Source organism: Diuraphis noxia, unplaced genomic scaffold (assembly GCF_037042655.1).
Source record: "Diuraphis noxia isolate RWA-SAM2 unplaced genomic scaffold, SU_Dnox_SAM2 contig0005, whole genome shotgun sequence".
In the NCBI taxonomy this organism is placed as follows: Eukaryota; Metazoa; Arthropoda; class Insecta; order Hemiptera; family Aphididae; genus Diuraphis; species Diuraphis noxia.
The window spans coordinates 39,321,064-39,343,026 of NW_028301715.1; the positions used below are offsets into that span (position 1 = coordinate 39,321,064).

The 21,963-nt window shown below is 27.4% G+C and overlaps 4 protein-coding genes across 7 annotated transcripts; 2 read left to right on the forward strand and 2 right to left on the reverse strand.

The window, feature by feature from the left end:
- Window positions 1-491: 491 nt before the first annotated feature.
- ND-24 (NADH dehydrogenase ubiquinone) lies at window positions 492-2,989 on the reverse strand. Its single transcript, XM_015519544.2, has 6 exons — window positions 2,831-2,989; window positions 2,686-2,745; window positions 1,628-1,690; window positions 1,151-1,546; window positions 850-926; window positions 492-786 (listed from the first exon to the last, which is right to left on the reverse strand). The coding sequence occupies exons 1-6, from the start codon at window positions 2,861-2,863 to the stop codon at window positions 693-695; spliced, it is 723 nt and encodes a 240-aa protein (XP_015375030.1). The 5' UTR covers window positions 2,864-2,989; the 3' UTR covers window positions 492-692.
- A 41-nt stretch (window positions 2,990-3,030) lies between these two features.
- On the forward strand, window positions 3,031-7,157 carry Exo70 (exocyst complex component 7). Its single transcript, XM_015519542.2, has 14 exons — window positions 3,031-3,258; window positions 3,580-3,745; window positions 3,828-4,024; window positions 4,094-4,211; window positions 4,278-4,525; window positions 4,595-4,662; window positions 4,718-4,815; window positions 4,885-5,069; window positions 5,251-5,430; window positions 5,500-5,737; window positions 5,802-6,018; window positions 6,075-6,177; window positions 6,453-6,586; window positions 6,694-7,157. Exons 1-14 carry the CDS (start codon window positions 3,232-3,234, stop codon window positions 6,794-6,796), a joined length of 2,082 nt encoding a protein of 693 aa, XP_015375028.1. The 5' UTR covers window positions 3,031-3,231; the 3' UTR covers window positions 6,797-7,157.
- A 1,716-nt stretch (window positions 7,158-8,873) lies between these two features.
- Window positions 8,874-13,257, reverse strand: nst (phosphoglucomutase 3-like protein nst). 4 transcript variants are annotated; one of them, XR_016191970.1, is made up of 11 exons: window positions 12,794-13,257; window positions 12,409-12,711; window positions 12,124-12,325; window positions 11,893-12,051; window positions 11,660-11,828; window positions 11,480-11,592; window positions 11,164-11,327; window positions 10,832-11,015; window positions 10,651-10,766; window positions 10,141-10,272; window positions 8,874-9,455 (listed from the first exon to the last, which is right to left on the reverse strand). XR_016191970.1 is itself a non-coding variant. In XM_089228883.1 (11 exons), the coding sequence occupies exons 2-11, from the start codon at window positions 12,898-12,900 to the stop codon at window positions 9,323-9,325; spliced, it is 1,650 nt and encodes a 549-aa protein (XP_089085009.1). In that variant the 5' UTR covers window positions 12,901-12,926; window positions 13,007-13,246; the 3' UTR covers window positions 8,874-9,322. The 4 variants fall into 4 exon arrangements, 3 of the variants coding, with proteins under 3 accessions (XP_089085009.1, XP_089085008.1, XP_015375027.2); XM_089228883.1 differs by lacking the exon at window positions 10,141-10,272 and having other exon boundaries at window positions 12,794-12,926; window positions 13,007-13,246; XM_089228882.1 differs by lacking the exon at window positions 10,141-10,272 and having other exon boundaries at window positions 12,794-13,245.
- A 1,961-nt stretch (window positions 13,258-15,218) lies between these two features.
- On the forward strand, window positions 15,219-20,487 carry LOC107171970 (unconventional myosin IC-like). Its single transcript, XM_089229779.1, has 6 exons — window positions 15,219-15,591; window positions 16,218-16,338; window positions 16,443-16,558; window positions 16,860-17,078; window positions 19,407-19,516; window positions 19,686-20,487. The coding sequence occupies exons 1-6, from the start codon at window positions 15,457-15,459 to the stop codon at window positions 19,795-19,797; spliced, it is 813 nt and encodes a 270-aa protein (XP_089085905.1). The 5' UTR covers window positions 15,219-15,456; the 3' UTR covers window positions 19,798-20,487.
- The last annotated feature ends 1,476 nt before the right edge of the window (window positions 20,488-21,963 follow it).

Sequence of the window (21,963 nt, forward strand, 5' to 3'; positions counted from 1 at the left end):
TATACATTATAGGCACTATTATTCAATTTCTAGAGTTAGAAATGATTAGTTCCTCTTCTTTTGGAAATATAAATTCTTATTTAAAAAAATAATTATTTCCTGTAAAATGTAATTGGTCCTGGAAATCAGTTATTTTCCAACTTTGTGCTGCTATTATCATATTATTGCTTTTAACCACACCATATACTGCAAGGTCTATTATTATATTAATATAGTAATGTTCACAACCATTATTGCAATCGTCTAGGCATAACAGACTACTTGGATGAACAATTATTCATGAACCTTAGGCTGGACGAAAAGCACACATGCCCAGACTGTTTGGATACGTTTGGTGATCGACTCTCACTTGTACGCCACAGAACAGAGGTGTGTGGTCTGGATCTCATGTATGAATGCATTAGATGCCATCGTCGGTTCAAATACAACCACAATCTAAAGGCTCACAGTGCTACGTGTTTGAAACAGAAAAAAAATACACCAGAAAAACCTACATGATACAAGAGATCTTTAATTTTACAATTGTATATTAAATAATCATATACATTTTTTTACAGGCAGAATAATTTCTTTTTTTTTCAAATTATTTAACATGTAAGGCCAAAAAAAAAAAAAAAAAAACACTAATGTTACATAATCACATATTGCGACAAGATTAAAAACAAATTCCGATCATACTAGAGTATTGTAACTTATAAATCTGGTCGTACTTTAAATCCTGGACCATAGGGTTCTTCTTTCAATGATGTTAATCCATCAATTGGCTCTGATGCATACCGACTGGATCTGCATAAAATTAGAAAATAATATGATTAATTTGTATTCTCTTAAGGAGACAACAAGAATTACCTGGGCCCTGGTGTAGGAGTTTTTCCATTCTTTAGGTCATCAATTATAGATTCAACATCCTTTGTAGTCAAATCTTCCTACAAACATATAAATTACTAATTAAATATTGTATCATAAATATTAATTTAGGGATTAATAATTTAAACAAACATTTTCTGGAATTTTCTATGAAATCAACTATATACTATTTTATTATTAATTAGTTATTGATTTGTGTATTTTTTAAAAACTTTTAGAATTGAAAAAATTTATCAATATTTTGGTAAAATGTCATACTAAATTATTATCCAGCTTAACTTACATAATAATCATCGTTGACTTGCATCATTGGAGCATTGACGCATGCACCCAAACATTCTACTTCAGACAATGTCCATTGACCATCCTTACTAGTTTCTCCTACACCAATATTTAATTTTTTCTTTAAACACGACATAACGTCATCTGAACCTCGCAACCAGCAAGGAGTTGTCGTGCATACCTGCAAGTGATACTTGCCAGTTGGCTTTCGCATAAACATTGTGTAAAATGTTGCAACTTCATACACTCTCATTTTAGGCAAGTCTAATATATCAGCCACTTTGTGCATAGCTGATATAGGTAACCAACCATGTTGTCTTTGAGCTAAATCCAACAGTGGTATCATAGCTGCTCGCTTATGACCTTCTGGATATATTGCTAGTATGGCATCAATTCTCTACAAAATCAAATCAAACAAGTTAGATTTCTGTAAAATGTGAGTATATTGAGTACACAGAACAAGAGTGAAAATAATTACTTTTTTGTTTTCATTGCTGAACTCAAATTTGATATCCAGATTATCCTCCTTTGTATCCCTATGCTGAAAATATATAAACATAAGTATTTAAATATATTGGACTACTAGTGAATAGTTGAGGTTTAAATTTGTATTTATCAGTCGAGGTCAATAAAACAATTTTTATGCTTATATGGATCTATTAAATAATTATTAAAATGCATAATGTGAATGTGATCGTTTACATCTGATCAACTGAATATGTAACAGCTATAAGCTATCCTGTAAGCTAAACAGCGATATAGACATCAATAAAAAAAAAAAATGAAGATATCGATATTGACACATTCAAGAAGAATCTGTACAAGTCATAAAATGGAGAAATACATTCACATTACTTATTAAAACTTGAAAGGGTTTCATAGAAACTTATTTATAAACACAATCCTTATAATAGTTATAATTGGATATATATTTACGCAATATTCAACAGTAAGTATATTTTAAGAAGTTAAATATAAGCAATTTCAATTTAATAAAAAAATGTATAGTTGAATAACTTTTAGGTGTTTATAAATTTGTAATAACATGTGACTAATGATTCTACGATCATTGGATTTTAATATAATCTACGACCATGATTATGTTTAAAGAATATGCTTTTATACTTTCAATATTAAAGTATGGTCTCCACGATTATAGATATAAAATAAAATTAGTTATATAATATAGGTATGTTATGCAGATGTAATAACAATAAGAATAAATTCAAGAAGGCACTACATTTTAGAATATAATATCAAAACAATATTCATCAACAAACCAAATTGCATTAGTTAATTATACATTTATACATATTTCTAATGCATATTTAAATTTTGTATAAGCATGGACATCGCAAAAAGTGAAATGTGTGTGCCACAACTAAGATATTTAGGTAGGTATTTGAAATTAAAATTAATAGACTTTCTGTTTAAAACAGATTTTCCAGAACCCAAATGGCGTTAGTAATCGAAAACCGTAGTTGACAAACTCTTAAGTTATTTAATGGTTGGGCTACAACCTTAAGTTCTACTCACATTGAACATTGTATCATGTTTGAGAACCGCAGCCGTCTGGAAAGTTCTTGAATTTGACAACTACAAATATTAAACAAATTGTGCATAAACATTTACCTAAATGTAAGATGGCGCTAATAAAAGAAGAAACGTAGATAATACTTACGAAGCATTTAGCAATTTTATTCAGGGATAACATTTTTGGTGAATTAACTACTTATACAGTTTTAATGACCGAATTTTTTTTTCTGAATGATAGAGATAGACTAGGTAAAGCCGTAAAGGACTAAAGGACTAAGATCACTAAGCACAAAAAAAATGTCTTATCACGTACAATTTGTTTCCTTTTAATGTCAGCTGTTTATTTTAGTTTGATAAAAGATAACAACTATCTCTCAAGAACAATGAAATAGGAGCTAAAATTATAATTAATAGTTATTAGTTAACTTGTTTTGACTTTTGACTTCTGAGTTAAGTTATAGTGTATTCGATAATTAATTTTTTTGTACAATGTAGACAGTTTAAAATAATTAAATATAACACAGTTTTTTATAAACGCGTAAAATTATGGATTCCAGTGGAAAATTAGAAAAGGTAGAAAAGAAACTTTCTTACTAAAAAATTAAAAACGAGATAAATTATATTAGATACATTATTAAATATGAATTTAATGAATAATGAAACAACTTTTGGTATCCTGTGTGCAAATCTAATATTGAATTGTCTTAGAAATTATTTAAAAAAAAATTTTTTTAAATTATTAATAATTTTAAAACTTTTAAAATGTATTAAATATAATTTGTAGGTAGAAAACCTCAACTAAGACAATATAGTATCATGCTAGTATTCCATGTTTATATATATCATAAGTCAAAGAATCATAAATAATTAAATATATTATCAATTCGTCATTAGGAACGGCAGAATTTAGATGCATTTAAAGAACAAGTGCAACGTAATAATCAACTATCAGATAAAATGGTTGATATCCTTACGTCATTTGAAAACAGACTTGGTAGACTCCAACAAACTATACTACCGATTTATAATGAAATGGAGAATCTACAGTTAAAAAAAACAAGTATGCTTCTAAGTTTTGTAATTTTTTTCCTTAACAATATACCTTACAGTTATTAATTTTTAAATATTTGTTTTTATTTTAGACATTGAAAAAACAATGTTTGAACTGGATAGAGTAATAATGTACCATGATGTGTGTCCAAGAGTTGAATCAATTATTTTAGGAAGACCAAATGGGCCGGATGGTTTGAATGAGTTCTTGGATGCCATGGAAAAACTACGTGAGGCACAAAATTATTTTGAAAAAAATAATCCTCAGAGTGTTGAACTAGAAAATGTGGTATGTTAAATTAGATTTAATTTTTATTAATTTTTAATATTGTATATTGTTTTATTTGGTGTACTTTAGTCGTCACTGTTCAAGACTGGAGGGGATAGTATCCAGAGAGAGTTTAAAGAAATCCTTTTAAAGCATAGTAGACATGTTCAACCAGCAATTTTAGTTGATATTTCTACGAATGATGATGGTTAGTTAATTTACTTCTAGTAAATTTGTTAAATTGAATTGTTTTTATTAATTTATGATTCGATAGAGTTGGTAACTGATGATTCATCTTCTCTAAGTTCTATCAGCCATTTCTCTGAAACTGTTTCCTCGGATCTAATTCGTTTAGCAGATTGGTTAATCAGTCAATCTCGTGATGAATACATGAATGTGTATGCCAGAGTACGAGCTAACACTCTCACCAAATCGATGACTACTCTTAAGGAATACCAGAAAACTGGAAGTGCTGGAAGCACTAATATGGCCATTGGGCAGACTTTGGGTTCACCTTCAGTAGTATGTTTCAAATTAACCATGTTAAAATATGATTATTTATTGATGAATGAATACATTTTTATATTTTAGAAGTCCAAATTTCCTCATAGATCTGAAGTTACTGTCACTAGAAAAACTTCTAAACGTATCCAACATGTGTAAGTTAATACATGTATTCAATTTATTTCAGCTTAATTTGTTTTATTGTTCTAGATTTGAGAAAAAAGCTAATCGTATGTTTTTGAAAGCATCTCAAACTTTAGGACAGTCAACTGGTTTGAATTTGGGAACCAGGAGACCTACACTTATAGGTAATTGATCATTATTATTTTATAATTTTGTATAATTTTTTAATATTTATATTAAACATAATCTGTCAGAAAACCGTGAAGATATTGTTGATGAACAAGAAATGGAAAATTATCTTATTTCTGTAATTGCTTTGCAAAAACTCATGCAAGCAGAGCTGTCATTAATGGTTGGTATAATACCAATTAAACATCATCATCAAGTGTTCCAAATCATTATTCAAGAAAGCCTCACTAATATTGTTCATGAGGGAGAGGTATTTTACTAATATTGATATTGTTTTTTATAATGTTTACTATTCAATATATTACAAAACAAAATCATACCATTCTGTTTCTATAAATATACAAAAATTTTGTTTTCATCTGAATATTGCAGGACAGCCTTCTTCAGAATAATTAATAATGTACTTATACAAAATAATGCATTGATTGCAGAGCATAGCTGCTAGAGCAAAAAGATGTATTCATAGAAAAGAATTCGCCAATTTGTTTGTCATGTTTCCAATTTTAAAACATTTGGCTGCCATGAAGTCGGAATTTGAACGTACAATGGAAGGCTGTGATCCGGCCATTAGAGGTCAATATTCAGTTATACTCAATACTCTTCATTCCACGGTTAGTAACTCTCCTTCCTTGTTTCTCTCTTACTTTATGACAACTTATAAAATTTTTATTCCTAATTAGGGGGTTAGAACCCTAGAAGAAATAGTTGAAAGTGTGAGGACAGACAATTCTATGGGGTTGCCGCGAGATGGAACTGTTTATCAATTAACTAGCGATGTGCTTGTATTGATGGAACAACTGCTTGACTACATAGATAGTGTGGGTCCTCTTTTAGCTCAAGTGCCCTTATATAACAACATGGTATCACATCATATCACTCCACCTGAAAAATACAAGTATCTTTTAGGACTTTATATCAGTAAGTAAATACTAGTTAAACGTCCAAGAAACATTCAGTCCTTAAAACTATGACATTTTGACAGAGAAAGTGTTGTCTCAGTTGAATCTAATGCTTGTGAATCGTAGTGACTCATACAGTGAACCCGGTGTCAAATATTTGTTTCGTTTGAACAATTGTCACTATGTGGTCAAATCGTTACAAAGGTCAGCTCTATTGGATATAGTTTCTTTGACAGAACCCGAATGTGAAAATACCTACGATGAGATGATTGCATCACATAAAAAGTCTTATCAACAATGGTAATACAATTTATTAGTTGATGTTTATAATTTTATAATTTTATTCTTAATTTCAGTTGGAATAGAATACTAGGTTTCATAGTTAACTTAGATGATGTTCAAGTTATAAATGGCAAACTCAAGGATAAAGACCGTAATATAATCAAAGAGAGATTTTCTGTAAGTTCTTTAATCCTAACTTAAATGATATAATGCTAGATATCTTATTAATTTTAATATGCAAGCATTTTATTACTACCAAATAAAGACTAGTATGTACAACATAAGATTTTTTTCTTCATAGTAGTATGTGTAGATTGTGTATTGATAAAATGTTACACGAGTTACTTAAAATTACATTTTATAGCATTTTTGAGAAAATTGTGGTATTTTTAATCTTATAAAACAGTTGTTGTTAACATTAAATCTGTATTGCTTTGTTATGATTTGTTTAGGGTTTTAATAAAGAAATTGAAGAAATACTAAAGCTTCAAAGAGGTTATACAATACCTGATGTTGAATTACGAGAAGGGTTGAAACGTGATAACAAGGAATTTGTTTTACCAAAATACAGTGCATTTTATGACAAGTAATAAATTATCATGCATACATCATTTGCAATTATATTTATTTTTTTAAATATTAATTGAAATAAAATTTATTGAAAAACTAATCTATATAAACATATGTTTATAGATTTTCGCAGTCATCGTTTACCAAAAACCCAGAAAAATATGTCAAGTACACTCCAGCTCAAGTGTCCGCTATGCTCGATCGATTCTTTGATGTTGCTGCATAAAACTGTTCAATCATCCTTTACTATTATTATTGTTATTTATTTATTTAGACATATTCATTACAGATTAATAATTCTATTATTCATTACCTTTTTTATTCGACTGTAACATCAAGTAAATAAGTATTCATCATGCATTTATTTAAATATCTTGAACAAATGTATTATTACATAAATATTTAATAGCAGACTGATCAAATTGTCAAAATGTTAATTTACAGATACTCTCTAAAAGGTTAATTAATTATATTATTTTCTATATTAATGAAAATTATGTAACTTTCCATATTAAATTATTATTGTTATTTATATCATATTAAAATTCATATTTTTTATATCAAATAAAAATATTAATTTTTTTTTATAGATACCTAACACCTAATGTGAATTCCATTTCTAAAAATATTAAATCAAGGTCTTATGTTTGCAATACATAAAAATAGAAATTAATTGTGCCAATCTTATAGAACAGTGTACATACTACATAGTCGTCCAACCTGTGGATCCAAGTCTTAAAGCATTGGACAATTTTATTACATTGCATTAAAGTCCTATTTTATTCTTAAATCTAATAATAAAAATATCTTAAAACATGTTAGTGCTACATTTGTTAAGAATCAACCACGTGTTATGCAACAAAAATTAGAAATCTTAATCAACTCAAAATCGTATTTTTGGCATTAACCATATTATTGATTACCACTCCTTATTTTTATTTTTTATTTTGTGGATTGTTATGAAAGGTAAAATAACTTATGTTATTTAGTATATTTTAAAGCTATTCAAATGCAGCTCCAACAAAAATTAGAATTTACTTCTAATGATTAATTTTACATTAATTTATCTAGATTAACACAACGGATTAGAAAAATTAGTTGGCTTTCCAACCTTGATAAATAACTATTATTTTATCCAAATATAGATATTACATTTTTATACACCTTTTCTGAATTTTGAGCTTGATTTTATGGAATCTCATGTCATTAAATGTTACTAATAAATAATTATATTTTCTATCTTCAGTACACATGTATAATTATGTATATACATGTATGATAACTTAAAATTCAACATACCTACTTCTGGAAATTTCAATATTTTTAGAGAATAACCTTAATCATAGTATTATGTACCTAAAGTTACATGTATAAACAAATTTTAAAGTAATGAATAAAATTAATGTATTCATTTATTTTTATTTAATATGCTAAAATAAAATTATCTTGACTATCTTTAGGAATTAAAATTTCAAAATTTGTGTTTGAGCCGTTCAAGATATCTGTCCTAGTAATAAAGGCATGGTAAAAACAGGAACTTAAAACGCAGCTTAGTAAGAAAATAGAAGTAAAAGTATTGAAAGAAAATTTCAAACATAATTAAAAAATATGATTAATTAGAATTAAAAATTGGTTAACAGGATAACTAAACAATTATACAATAAGTAATAATTATACCTAAAATCGTTTAGAACAGCAGTTCCCAAACTATACACTGCGACGCCCTGGTGTGCCATAGTGTCTTTACAGAGGTACCACGTTGTCGTAGAATTTTATCATCCATTCCATTATTTTATATGTACAAATAAATATATACCTAAATATTGATGTTACTATTGTTCTGGTTTTTATTTTTTTATAGGGAGGGGCACATCGTGTAAACCCCTTATTTCAAAAAGGGCGCCGCAAACCAAAAAAGTATGGAAACCCTTGATTTAGGATATAATATGATTATGTAGTAGTATTTGTAGCCATAAGAAATTTTAATTTTATTGTACTTGATCATAAGTTTTTATGGCATTTGGATGTTATTATCTACTATGATATAATTATATTTGAAGCATTTTAAATTTAAATGTAAAATATTTGTTTTCACTTCATGCAAATATTATAATTATTGTATTAATAATAAACAATGTACTAATTTGTCGATATACATTGTTACATAATTGTCTAAAAAATTTATTAAAATGTGTAATGTAAACAATGAAATAAACATACAACAAAATGTGCTCTTTGCCAGCACTGTCTGGTGGGACTTAGGAAATAAGTCTATTAAAGAGCCATTTCATTATTAACATGAGTGCGCAATCAGTAATTATCATAATTTTATTGTTCTAATTATTATGATTTACAGCTGAAAAAAATTCAGACAAGAACTTATAGTAAGGTATAAGGTGATATGTTAAATTAGTTTTAACATTAATTTAATTATTATAACATTATATAAAAAATAAAAAACAAACAATTTAAAATAAAGTCCTAGTAACAATGATATAAAATATGTATATTCTATAAATGTAATTAAATATAATCAAAATTAACCAATGTTTTTCTTAAAATATTAGTTATTAGTTTCATAAAAATATGTTATGCAATAAAAACTGAACATAGATATCTCAGAAAAATTATAAGTTTTTATGAAAATATACAAACATAATAGTTTACACAATCACTTAAATCATGTATGCTTTATTGACCCTGGATAATTACTATATTTGAACACATAAAATTATACTTTGTTAAGTCTAGTTTATTCTGGTCTTTTTCCAACACCATCAGCTATATCATAAACAGCGGTAGCCACTTCAACAGCAAGTTTATCAGCGTTGATTTGAGTGTCTGCTTCAGCATAAATTCTCACCAAATCTTCTGTACCAGAAGGCCTATAAAGTAAAAATTTAAAAACTTAGTGTATTTATAACAAAATAGATGATATTATTTTTAATTAAATAAATTATATTTTATCGACTATTGTATAAATAATTACACAATGGCATACAGTAGAACTTTGATTATCCGAACTAATGGGGGCTGCACCGTTCGGAAATGCAAAAGTTCAGATATTAGAAATATAAAATAAAAAAAATTTTATTATATTATATTGATTATTAATTATTTTTATAATTAAATACTAATTATTATAATTAATATTTTATTATAATTACATACATTAAATTATCAGAAATACATTAAATTATTAGAAATCATCATACAACATTTCCATTGCTTTGTCGATTTAATTAAAATGTAAAAATACCTTTATGTATATTGTTTTTATATTAATAATTATTAACAAAAATTGTATATCATTATTATATTATTTTAAATTTGGTCGAAAAGGGAAGGTACAAATTTGGTTGAAAATGAAATCGAACTATTTTAAATTTGGTTGAAAATGGACTGCCCCTAATAATAAGCCAAAAGCGAGAGTTATGATAAATTTGATAAACCAGTCAGATACGAGTTTTTATGTTTGAATACGCTTATTATAGTTTGGATAATAGAGGGTTTGTATAATGGAGATTCGGATAATCAAGGTTCTACCATATATCACAAAGGTGTTCAAACTTTTTCATCCCGTGGCTTCTTTGGATGTACATAATATTTTGACGGCTCCCAAATCATTATGAAAAAATTGAAACAACACATGGATACAATATGGCCAATATGTTACATGGGTGATAATAACAGTGACTAGTACTAGAAATAAAATTAAAATGGTCGTGTCTTAAGATGTGTCGTTTTCATTTCTATAATGATTGCAAATAATATTTATAATAATTATACAAGACCTAGGTATGATGTGAGTGTTTGGGGCTTAGACGCGACTCCCTTTGCAAACTCTGGCGAAGCCCCTGGGAACTGTGACGCACACTTTAAATACCTCTGATATACCATATTCAACAATTTAAATATTTAGCTACTAATCATTACCATCTCTATTTTAACAACAATAAAAATGAATAACAAAAAAAAAGTTTCTGTCAACTTGTAGATAACACCCAAATATTAATCTAATTCAAAACAATTATAGAAAATATATACCCAATACCCATTATGTAACATAATATATTTTACCTGACAAATGATCTGCCCATAGAATACTTTGACACAATAGAATCTATTATTCTTTGAAGGCCTAGTGGTTTGATACATATTCTTTCAGCATCGCCAGTTTCAAATTTATTTCTGTCCTAATAATATTTCACATATACAATTAATTAACAATTAATTAAACAATCTGATTCACATTCATTACCTTAACAGTAACTTTTGTTAGACGATTTGGCAATTCAGAGTATGTTTTATACCAATCACTTATGCTCCATCCTCGTTCACAAAGTACAGACTCAACAATCAGCATATCAGAATAAGCATCACCTACTGTTTCATTAGTCATATCCATGATGCAAATCAATTTCTTCAGTGCCAGTGACATTACCCTTAAAATTTAACTACTCATTTACAAACAGAAGTCAAAATAATTGATCTAATTTTAAATCTTGAATATTTCTTATTCTTAGACAAAATATATTAATTTAATGTAATAGTAATTTTATTATTTTAAATAAAATATTATGAATAACATACTCATTTTTTTCAATAGCAGATTGATTTCGAATAAGCTCACGAATATCATCCTTGAATAATATAGTACCATGACCATTAGCTTCGAAATAAATGCCAACATCATAGTCATTAGCTTTATGATGAAGATGTTTCACACCAGTCGGAACACATGCAACTGGTACTTTCTATAATACAAAGACATAAATTAATGACAAATTGCTCTACACTTTACGAATTAAAAACTGTTAGAATAATATTTTTTTTATAATACTATAATACATTATGTTATCTATAAATTTTTAATGAATAAATAAATACACAAGAAAAAAATACATACCAACTTATCAGTTACATATTTTGTAGAGTTTCCATTTGAATAAGCAGTTTGAACCAATCCTACATTGACATCAAGACCAGAAGCGATGAATAAATCTTTTATATAACCAGCCACTATGGAAAAATAAAATAAGCGAATAACAAAATAGAATATAATTTCAAAAAAAATTTATTGTAATACCAAGTGTAGCAATTCGATCACCATCTAATAAATAAAATTTGTTGTTTTCATCAACAAAAGAATAAACTATTCTATCCGCATCTCCATCCACAGACACATATTTAGAGTATGGTTTAATAGTCATCCCAGTAGGAGGACATTGGTTTGACTTCACATAGTCTGCACCGCACTTAAATAAATAAAAATGAAAATTATTTATTTTATTTTACTTAAGATAATAAATATAACCATACTTTGTAATTTAGTTTTACTGTATTCAATATGTCATCATTATGCATATTAATCATTAGTGTTTCCTCTAAATATATAACTGCATCTTTCATTTTTAAAGCACCTACCCCATTAGCACCATCAAATTCTATTATAGGGCTATAATTTTTCAAATCTAAACACTAAGGCAGATATATTATATTGATAATGACAGCAATAATTTCACCAATTAATTAAGTATGTAAGTTACTTGCCATTTTACGCAAAGTTTTAAAACTATTTGTTAATTTAGTATAATAAGAATGTTCATTCGGCTGACCGTATAGGCAATTGGTGTTATAACATCTAACAAAAAAATGTAACATTGGTGTTGTTATTATGCCAAAATCTTCAACATTACTTTTAAAAGCTTTAACACCGCAAAGCACAGCTTCCAATAATCTTTTACCAGAATTTCTAAAAACATAAACATATAAAATATAATTATTGTAAAAATAAATATGTAAGACATAAAAGAGTGTTAAAGAGAAGCCACTTACCTAGTATCACGACCGATGTACACACGAGGTATATATGTTTTGTCAATATTATACTTTAAAGCAATATTTATGAGCATGGCACATACATCCTGGTTGTTGGAGGCATTAGCCAATTCAGTAGCATACAATTCCCACGAGCTATCCAACATTTCTCCTTGAGGGTCAATGAGTTTTATGCCATTATCCTCTTGTGGATTGTGCGAGGCTGTTATCATTAGCCCGACTGCCGCCGATTTCAAATGTATTGAGCGCAAAGCCACCAACATGCCCATCCGATGATGAACATGGTCCAGGTGTTCAGAACTGAAAATAGAAAGTATTTAGTCCCCAATACAAGGGTGAATAGGTACATTAAGTGATCACCTATCACCATCACCAAACTCACTTATAACGAATGCCCGACGTGCCGTATTGAAAAACTTTGGTTCCTGGATTTGGATACGACTGAATGTTCGATTCTAGTTCTACGGCGTTCTCGATCCACTTGTTCATGTTGATACGTTTAAGTTCAATATTGACTTACAATCAGAAAAAAAATATATAAAGACGTTCGACGATCGTATTCGCATTGAAATAACCATTAAGTTAAATAAGCTACCTCTGTTAAGACTGCCAACTATCCTATAGCGTACGTAAAATACTGGTGACGTGTTACTTTCATTAGGCACATTTCACTGTTGCGTCCACTATAAAAATTCCATCGACTGTGGACTCAGGACCGTGCCCGTGCGAAATCCGTTACATAATAATTATATTAATAAATAATACATTTCACCAACTTCATTTCATCACAGTTCGTACCCACTCTGATAGTCTGATAACCAGACAATCTTGTGTGTAAACAGAAAACACGTGTTGCACGCCATCTGAATTTTAGTATCATGTACAGCACACCATGATAATGAGGACTTAGAACTTTAGAAGTGATAGGAGCGAACATCTGTTGCACTCACTCCACACTTGCACTTGCCAGACGCCACAGTTGCCACTTGCAAAGTTTCATTTATTATCGTTACCGTTTCGACACGTAGTGGTAGGACGTATTTCATTTCTACATTTAGTACAAAGTACATAACCATAAGAAATTGAGGGTCAATCTCCATCTGTTCCATAGGTTTCGTTGAGTATTACATGAAAGATTGATAGGTCAATGTAACTGTGTAAGTGCCATGAATGTGTCGAATTTGAATTCAACGAGACTACGATAATAATTATTGTACACGAAAAACTGTTCAGAGCGGCGTCTGTCTAAGCCTAATTTTCTAAGAATATGTTATTATATATTTATAAGTATAACTTTTATACATAAGTAAAACTAGACGATTTTTTATTTGGACAGGCCAAATGATAAATATGGAAAAAAAAACTATAACGATAATAAATAATATGTTTTAAATTTTATTTAAGTCAGAATTTTATCCAGTCAATATCAGGTCAGACCATGGCTTGACTGACCTGACCTGAATTTATTCAAATATACCTAATTTAATATTGTTTCAAACATATAGGGCGGATATACCAATTCCATCAATGAGGTTATAATAAACTAGGTTCAACATATATTTTCCAAAAACAACCAGTTTATATTGCCTATTAAGTAGTTATTTTTATAACAATATTATTTTATATAATATTACTAACTGCTATTAACACCTATACGTACCATGGACCAGTGTGAATAGGTTCATGGTATAATTGGTATAAATAGGTATAGCTTAAAATTAATTTAAATATTATAACACATGATTGTAAAACCTATTCGTCCATTGCTCCGCTCAAAATATGATACAATGAAATCGCAAATATTTAGATAAATTTGTATATAGGCTGTAATTAAAACAATATCGACATATCGTATATTATAAGTTTCAACCTTTGAAGGTATTCAATATGAGTCAATAAAAAAACTATTTAAGACGATTACCTATTCAGATTTTTAATAGTTTATAAATTATATGAAATGTTTTTTTTTTTATTATTAAACAACTATCCGCGGCGTCTATGGCCATTGGATGTAACAGTACATTATCTATTAGTATATTTACATATTACATTAATATTTAAAAAGATATACAAAGTAATTTAGTATTTAAAACAAGACAAAGTAGTAATAATTAGGAGTTAAGTGATTAGTATTATTTACAATTTACAGTTTGTTTATAAGATTCGTTAGTTAGGTATATAAAATGTTTATTATTATTGCGACCGATTGACTATGTAGGTAAAGTCTACCTAGATTTCAGTAGGAAGATTCCTATAATATTATAAATTTAATGATATCTTAATATTATCAATGTTTATTCAAGAAATCAACTATGTATTAAAAATCGATTCGTGTTTAATTTCCATTTTTTTCAGAGGCATCATCATCATCATCATCATCATCATCAATGCATGATGATGCCATCATGGAACGTCTTTTTGAGTTTTTTGAGTTTTATAAAAATACTATTCAAATTTTTAATTAACTACTATATATATACCTGCTTAATTAAGACAACATTTATTTAGTAGGTACCTCTAATATTAAAGGATAATTGTTTAGAAAATTATTTAAAATATAATAATATTGTATAGTATACATGAGTAACTCATTAAAACCACACGCCATTTAATGTTATGTATTTTAAATCGGACTAATTCAGTACAGTGATCTAATATATTAGTAGATTCATATATTTTTCTGCGCCATACATTTTGATTTAAAAGTTTTAAAACGTTTAATAATTCGACTGAGGTCAAAATAGTTAAGGAGGGCATATTAATATGGCTTTGTGCATTGGTCAAGGCATTTCTAAGGAGCTATATACAATAATACTATAATAAAGCTGAATCGTGTGGTGTACTATAGAGTAATATGTATTACAAATATACATAAGTTCTATGCTTATTTTTTAAAATTTTATTTAGGCAGACGAATACGAAAATTTGAAACATAATATTTGGTTTTTTTTTCTCTTAATTATTTATGATGGTTTAAATTTCTTTTCTGACAAGCGGATTTAAGTAAGAATTGTGTAAAATTTTCGAAAGTTAATTACTAATATAATGGTCAATGAGGAATTTTCTATTAAGCGGACGTTTATTACACATACCCGAAGGCAAATTGTCCGCAGATTTACGAGGTCTTTACCAAATTTGAGGGTTTTACCTAGAGGATGGCATAAAAAAATGTTTAACAAAGTAAGTTCTAAATTAATAGGTATATAAAAAAAAAGTAAGTACTTATACCTATCTATACTCATTTTATTTACACGCATAATATACATAGGTTTAAGTGCTTAACTACTAAATAATACCTAGCAGCCAGCCGATACCTATAATATACAAAAAAAAAAATTGTATCTCATATTATTATCATACAATTAAATGGTGTGCGGAAAATCAGGGGAAAATTTAAAATCACAAACGAATTTATGTCTCAATTCTGTATTGACTGAAATGGCGATTTTATTTCTCATTGATAATTAAGAATAAATTAAATTAAAATCCAATATTTTGATGATGAAAACTATGTGTCTTGAATATTTTTTTTCTTCAAGACATTTAACTAAAAATTACCAAATTGATTTTTTTTCGGTTTTACCTACGAATCGTCCAACTTTTTAATTTAAAAATTAAAATTCATTATTTTATCTTGTTTATGTTATATTATACATCTTATAAACAGTTTGAATTATATAATTTACAACTAAACACATTACCTACCTATTTACCTAGTATTTTACCTATTTAACAGTATATTAGGTAAGATTACCTAACCGTTTAAAAACATAATACAGTTAAGTTAATACATTATAACTTTTCAGGCAAGTAATAAATTGAGAAAAATTCATATGATTTGGAAAAATAAAAGATACAAGATATCACAAGATTTAAAACGCAAAAAACAAATAGAACTGAAAATGCTTGCTGAATATTTATTTAAAGGTATAGTTAATTCAATTTATTCTGAAATGTTCTTCTTAGTTTCGTTCGATGATTTTATTTAAACATAAATTGTTCTGACACATACAAATTATACCTAATTTCAGACAAAAAATGCAGTTACGACTGTGATACACGTTGTTTGTTTTTGATTGAACGATTGAATTCATTAGAGAAGTATTTGAAAATGACATTTATGCGTAATTTAAATGAAAAATATCTTGTAAGAATTATCCTAATTTAATTATATGTTAAAATTAGACAATTGCAGTATTATGTACATAATATAGGCACAACATAAAAAGTAAAAATGTATAATTTTGTATCCACAAATTTCATAAGTATACTTACCTATATTATAACTGTGTTTAAGACAGTTTGGATTTGTTATAGTTGGGAACGGGTGATAGTTGATTTAAATTTTAAATATTTATAATTGTACCTCTATATAGTGTTGTATTTGGGTGATCTACGAATTTGACTAAATTATTTTAATGATTTGTATATTATTGTGTACTATGTAGTATGGTGTCAAGGTGGTAAAATTCGACCGGAAAGGATACAAACGAAGAACCAGACTGTTGATACTGACAAACAAATCTTTATATTTAAACCAAATACTTAAAAACAAATTAAAACTAAAGGAAAAGATACCATTGGATTTTATAAATAAATTAGAAGTCACTTCAGGAAGAGATAACTTTCTACTCATCAAAATTTTACCACAATATAAACACAATAAGGTATTAAACTATTAATATTGATGTATTAACTTTTATTTTAATTAGTATAATACTAATATACTCAGTGGCGGACTGGACGACCGGGATACCGGGAAATTTCCCGGTGGGCCGCTGCTGGTATAAAATATATATTTATTAATATTATAATGGTGAAATAATAAATTAAAATATTATCTTATAAGTAATAAGTATGTAATATTATTGAATATTATTAAACATAAAAACCTAGATTTCTGATTAGGTATTTTAAAATGCGGGACTGGCTTGTGTTCGGCCAGACCAGGCTGACAGTAGGTTACAATAATAGTAGGTCACTGTAATGAATGGTATTAAATATGAATTCAATGATATAATATTATCGTGTACGAAAAACGAGATTTTAAGACGGTATGTCTATAAATTACTATAGGTAGGCAATAGGCATATAATTTTTAATATTATACATATAACAATATATTTTTAATAGGCATTATAATATTATTGCGATTAAAGTAATTAATGTTAGTATTAGGCATTAGTATCTTCTACAGTAGGTTAAATTCATTTTTCCCCAAAAAATACATTTGAAAATGTCATTGTGTGTATAAAATACAACAATATGTCAATATATTCTTAAAAGTTTCTTATATCCACGAATAATATTTATTTTTAAATCACAACAAAATAACCAAAATCGATATTATTGGTTTTAATATGTAATTTCGTCCAAATTTTTTTTTTTAATAATAATTAATTAATTAATTGCTAGTAGTTGATAAATGTGAACAAAGTGTATGGTTAACATATGAATTTTACTAGCTTTGCTCTATACATTGAGGTAATACCTCTTATCGTAGAGCAAGAATACTAATCTAGATGCTGTAATTAAAAAATTTTATTTTATTTAAAATAAAGAAATAAAAATTCACAATTTGAATTTAAAATGTCTATAAGAAATAACTGTGTTTATTTATATTTTAGATTTGTTGGCCATAATAAGAACAATTTATGAGAATCTATATTTTTAATTTTTAATCCTTAGTTATAAAAACTGAACATTTCATAATTTTTTAATTACAATGATTGATAATTTTCAAGATTTTGATACATTTTGTCAAAGTTCAAACTTTAAATGATTATAAAAAAATTTGTGCCTATGCATTTTTAATATTTTTCAACCGCTATAGTAACAATATATGAGGAGCCTTTCATTACCTTTTCACGCACTTTGGGACAACAAATACAATTTTGTTAATATTTATAGAAAAAAAATTAAAAAACATGAAATTTTAAATTGCCGTAAACAGTTCAAAACAAGTCAAAATATTTTGAAAATATTTTGGTGTATAAAAAACGCTAATATAAACATTCAGTCAAAATTGCATGTATCTTTGGTCATCTGTTTTAGAATTACACCAAAAAATAAAAATAATTTTTCTTTTGTTTTTCACGGCACTTTTGAAAACTACTGGGAAAACTATCAACTAGATTCACTACTTTCCTATTAGAAAAGATAATGTTGAAAAAAATCTAAGCATTTTTACTGTCCTAAAAGGTGGTGACAGACACAAAAAAAATTAAAAATACCCACATCATTGTAAAAACAATACATTCATCGCTCCGCTCAGAATCTAAAATAGTTATTAGGTATTATATAGACCGTTATAGCATCCACATGACGTATAAAAAATATATTATATATTTAAAAAGCCGTTAGTATATTGAGGGCCTCTAAAATTATGATTTTCCCGGGCTGTGTTTTTCTCCCAGTCCGCCACTTATATACTATATTACTTATGTGTTATGTCTATAATAAAAACGTATAGCCGTTTAGCCACTTACAGTTTTACTCTATTACCCCTGCACCCCTGTCATTATAGTTCTTCTGTATGTCTGTAATCTAAATGATGAATTATTATACTATGTTTATGAATATTAATATATAGAATAATTAGATTATTATTGCAGAAAATTAAAATAATTAGTACCCTTGGACATCAAATAGCGATGGGATTGGCAAGGAGAAGTAATATTCCCCCTTGAATGATTCCCAATAAGGCTTTAAAAAATGTACTTTAATAAAAATGTCTTATCTATCTAATAAGATTTCCATTCAAGACTACATCTAACTGAATAATTTTACCGTAAGAACACTCATTTGTACAAAGTTACACGGGAAAACTGTAGGTATTTACTGTATCTTGTTCCACAAAGAGTCGGATAGGTTGTTCTTCACCTTTATTAAAATTTCAGTATTTCACCTCTATTTAATTTAATTAAATCTTTACCAATATGGGTAACCTAAATTTAATAATATTATAAGTATTATATAAATTGTTTCCTTTGCAGGGTGATATAATTCTTGAAGTTCCATATTTGATAGAATTTGTTACTAAATTTATTAACATCTCAGGCAACTATAAGTTGCTAAATATCAACAAACTAGGTGTCAATCAAACGTAAGTATACTGGAATTCTAAATAAAAACCACAAATGTCAAACTTTTTTTAACAAACCTAATATCCTTACTTGCTTATATTTATCGTTATATTTTGTGAAAACCTTATATAGCCTTTAGTAGCTCAGTATAATCACAAACATTAAATTTTTATGGTATTATTATTGCAGGTTATTGCACGATATAAAAGGTTGTAAAAGTGGTGCAATAGAGTTAAAGGAAGACAATTCCACGCCCAGTATTACTAGAAATAAATACAAGAATTTGATTGTTCGGGGATAAAATACTAAATACAATTAATATATTTTACATCCAATGCTTTATCATCTACATCAATATCTGTTTTAGTATTATATTTAGATTAAATATTGATGTAACTTCAATGAACATCATAGTTATCATACAGTAATAATATTTTACATTTAATCCTGTACATAATATGGTACATGTTTTTTTTTTTTGTATAATAATTTTAATTTTAATTTATACTATATTATCTTATATAGTAGGGTTAGAAGTATTTGTATTATTTTTACTATACTATTATGAAAATATATCGACCGTACATCAAATCTTAAGGGGGTGGACATTTAAACATTCAGACAATGTTGTTTAATACCAATAATATCTTAATATGAAAATAATAATAATGATTAGGTTAAACTAGTTATAATAATAATACACAATAACACAACAATACATTAGTACATTACATTTTTGTAAATTCTAACACAATAATAATTTAATCAACGTGTACCTATATTTATATAATTAGAAGAATATAGAATTACATATAAAATACATGTGATATTGAAATGTTGGTACCTAGTTGGTATGTTTTATAGTCTTGATTGGTAGGCGTTTTGAATTTTGATACGCGATTGTTGCTTCAATAAGGTGCTGAATAGTGAATAGAGAAAACATTTCAATGAAAACGTTAATAAATAAATTTTGCTAATTTATTTTAAATTACATTCATATTTTTAATAGTTAATTGATCTTCAGTACCTAAAATTTAATTCAGTTCTTAGACTATTGCAGGTATTAGTAATTTTACATTAATTATACTTTGGTTGATTAGTTAGGAACAACTTATTTATTATTAGTCTCGTATATTTGTAGCTATAATATTACTATACTAATCACCAGGGCCAGATTTAGGGGGGGGGGACCCCCCATAAGATTCAATTAATAATAGGCCCCCACAAGATGATGAACTTTTTTTTTCTAGTAATTTGCAAAAAAATATTCTGATAGCATGATGAGGAAATGACCCATCAGTAATATAATTTTTAAGTTTTAAAGCATGTAGAATGTAGATCAACTAAAAATTCTTATATATCACAGTTATGTGGGCCCTGGGGGGCTGGCCCCCCCAAAACCTTAAATCCGGCCCTGAATCCCTGATAATAATTGTGCCATGCATTGTGGAATAAAAAAAAAAAAAAAACTAATTCACGATACTAATGTCATACTATCTTTAGATATAGGTATGTAGCCTACTGTTGGCTAGGAATGTCTTATAAAATAAAATAAATTTAAAAAAAAAACGATACTAGCAGTATACCTAAATAACCTATTCAAAACGCCGTGCGACGATGCTTATTATAGTTATTAAAACACACTATATCAATGATGATATTTAAATAAATTTAATTTCTAGAATAAGACAGTTCACTTTATATTTTGCAATAGTTTTATTCTATGTGTAAGCCCAATGACTCACGTTTCCGAGGGTATAAATGAAAAAAATTATACTATAGTTATTGACTATTAATACTGCCGTAATCATGATAAATTAAATTAAATTTATCATGGCCGTAGTGCTGTATCATGTGGAAAAACGTTCATTTGTAAGTATAATATCTAGATATTTTAGACTGCTCATTTTCACCAGTTACTAGATAACGGCTATGTCAACAGTGTACGATGTACATTGTACGATATCTATTAAAATAGATTTTAGTACCTACATAGTAAAAATTATAACTGATATTAATCGCAGCTAATTGCGTGATTCTATTTAGTATACACGATATATGGCATACTATCAAGCCATTAAGACATTAAAGAAACATTGTTACAATTTTACATAGGTATATAAGGTTCTAATTTGATTAAATAAATAATAATACAGCATAAAATGTATCAGGTATTAAAATGTTTTATAAATTTAATATGTATCTATATTTTATGTGTTAGTATATCGTATATTGACAATTTAAAAATTACTCACATTATAGAATATGAGTACCTAAACATACATGTGGTTAAGACAACTGACAACTGACAAGATTACAAGAATAATAATAACAGAAGTAGGTAACACGTTTTGAGCTGAGCATGAATTCAATAATGGGGGGGGGGAGGGGGGCAGAATTTTTATTTTTTGTCTATAAATCCAATTCTAGTAGGTATAATTCTATAGTAATATCTGGATTCTGGATT

Bases quoted from the DNA above. Each gene is read 5' to 3' on its own strand.
- ND-24 (XM_015519544.2), bottom strand. From the start codon at position 2,863: ATGTTATCCCTGAATAAAATTGCTAAATGCTTC. The intron at 2,746-2,830 runs GTAAGTATTATC...TAATATTTGTAG, and splicing joins ATAAAATTGCTAAATGCTTC to TTGTCAAATTCAAGAACTTT. The intron at 1,691-2,685 runs GTGAGTAGAACT...ATATATTTTCAG, and splicing joins AACATGATACAATGTTCAAT to CATAGGGATACAAAGGAGGA.
- Exo70 (XM_015519542.2), top strand. From the start codon at position 3,232: ATGGATTCCAGTGGAAAATTAGAAAAG. The intron at 5,431-5,499 runs GTTAGTAACTCT...ATTCCTAATTAG, and splicing joins TCAATACTCTTCATTCCACG to GGGGTTAGAACCCTAGAAGA. The intron at 5,738-5,801 runs GTAAGTAAATAC...ACATTTTGACAG, and splicing joins TCTTTTAGGACTTTATATCA to AGAAAGTGTTGTCTCAGTTG.
- LOC107171970 (XM_089229779.1), top strand. From the start codon at position 15,457: ATGGTCAATGAGGAATTTTCTATTAAGCGGACGTTTATTACACATACC. The intron at 17,079-19,406 runs GTATTAAACTAT...TTTCCTTTGCAG, and splicing joins CACAATATAAACACAATAAG to GGTGATATAATTCTTGAAGT. The intron at 19,517-19,685 runs GTAAGTATACTG...TTATTATTGCAG, and splicing joins AAACTAGGTGTCAATCAAAC to GTTATTGCACGATATAAAAG.
- nst (XM_089228883.1), bottom strand. From the start codon at position 12,900: ATGAACAAGTGGATCGAGAACGCCGTAGAACTAGAATCGAACATTCAG. The intron at 11,328-11,479 runs GTATGTATTTTT...TTTGTATTATAG, and splicing joins AATATGTAACTGATAAGTTG to AAAGTACCAGTTGCATGTGT. The intron at 9,456-10,650 runs GTAAAATATATT...TTTACTTTATAG, and splicing joins ATGGGCAGATCATTTGTCAG to GCCTTCTGGTACAGAAGATT.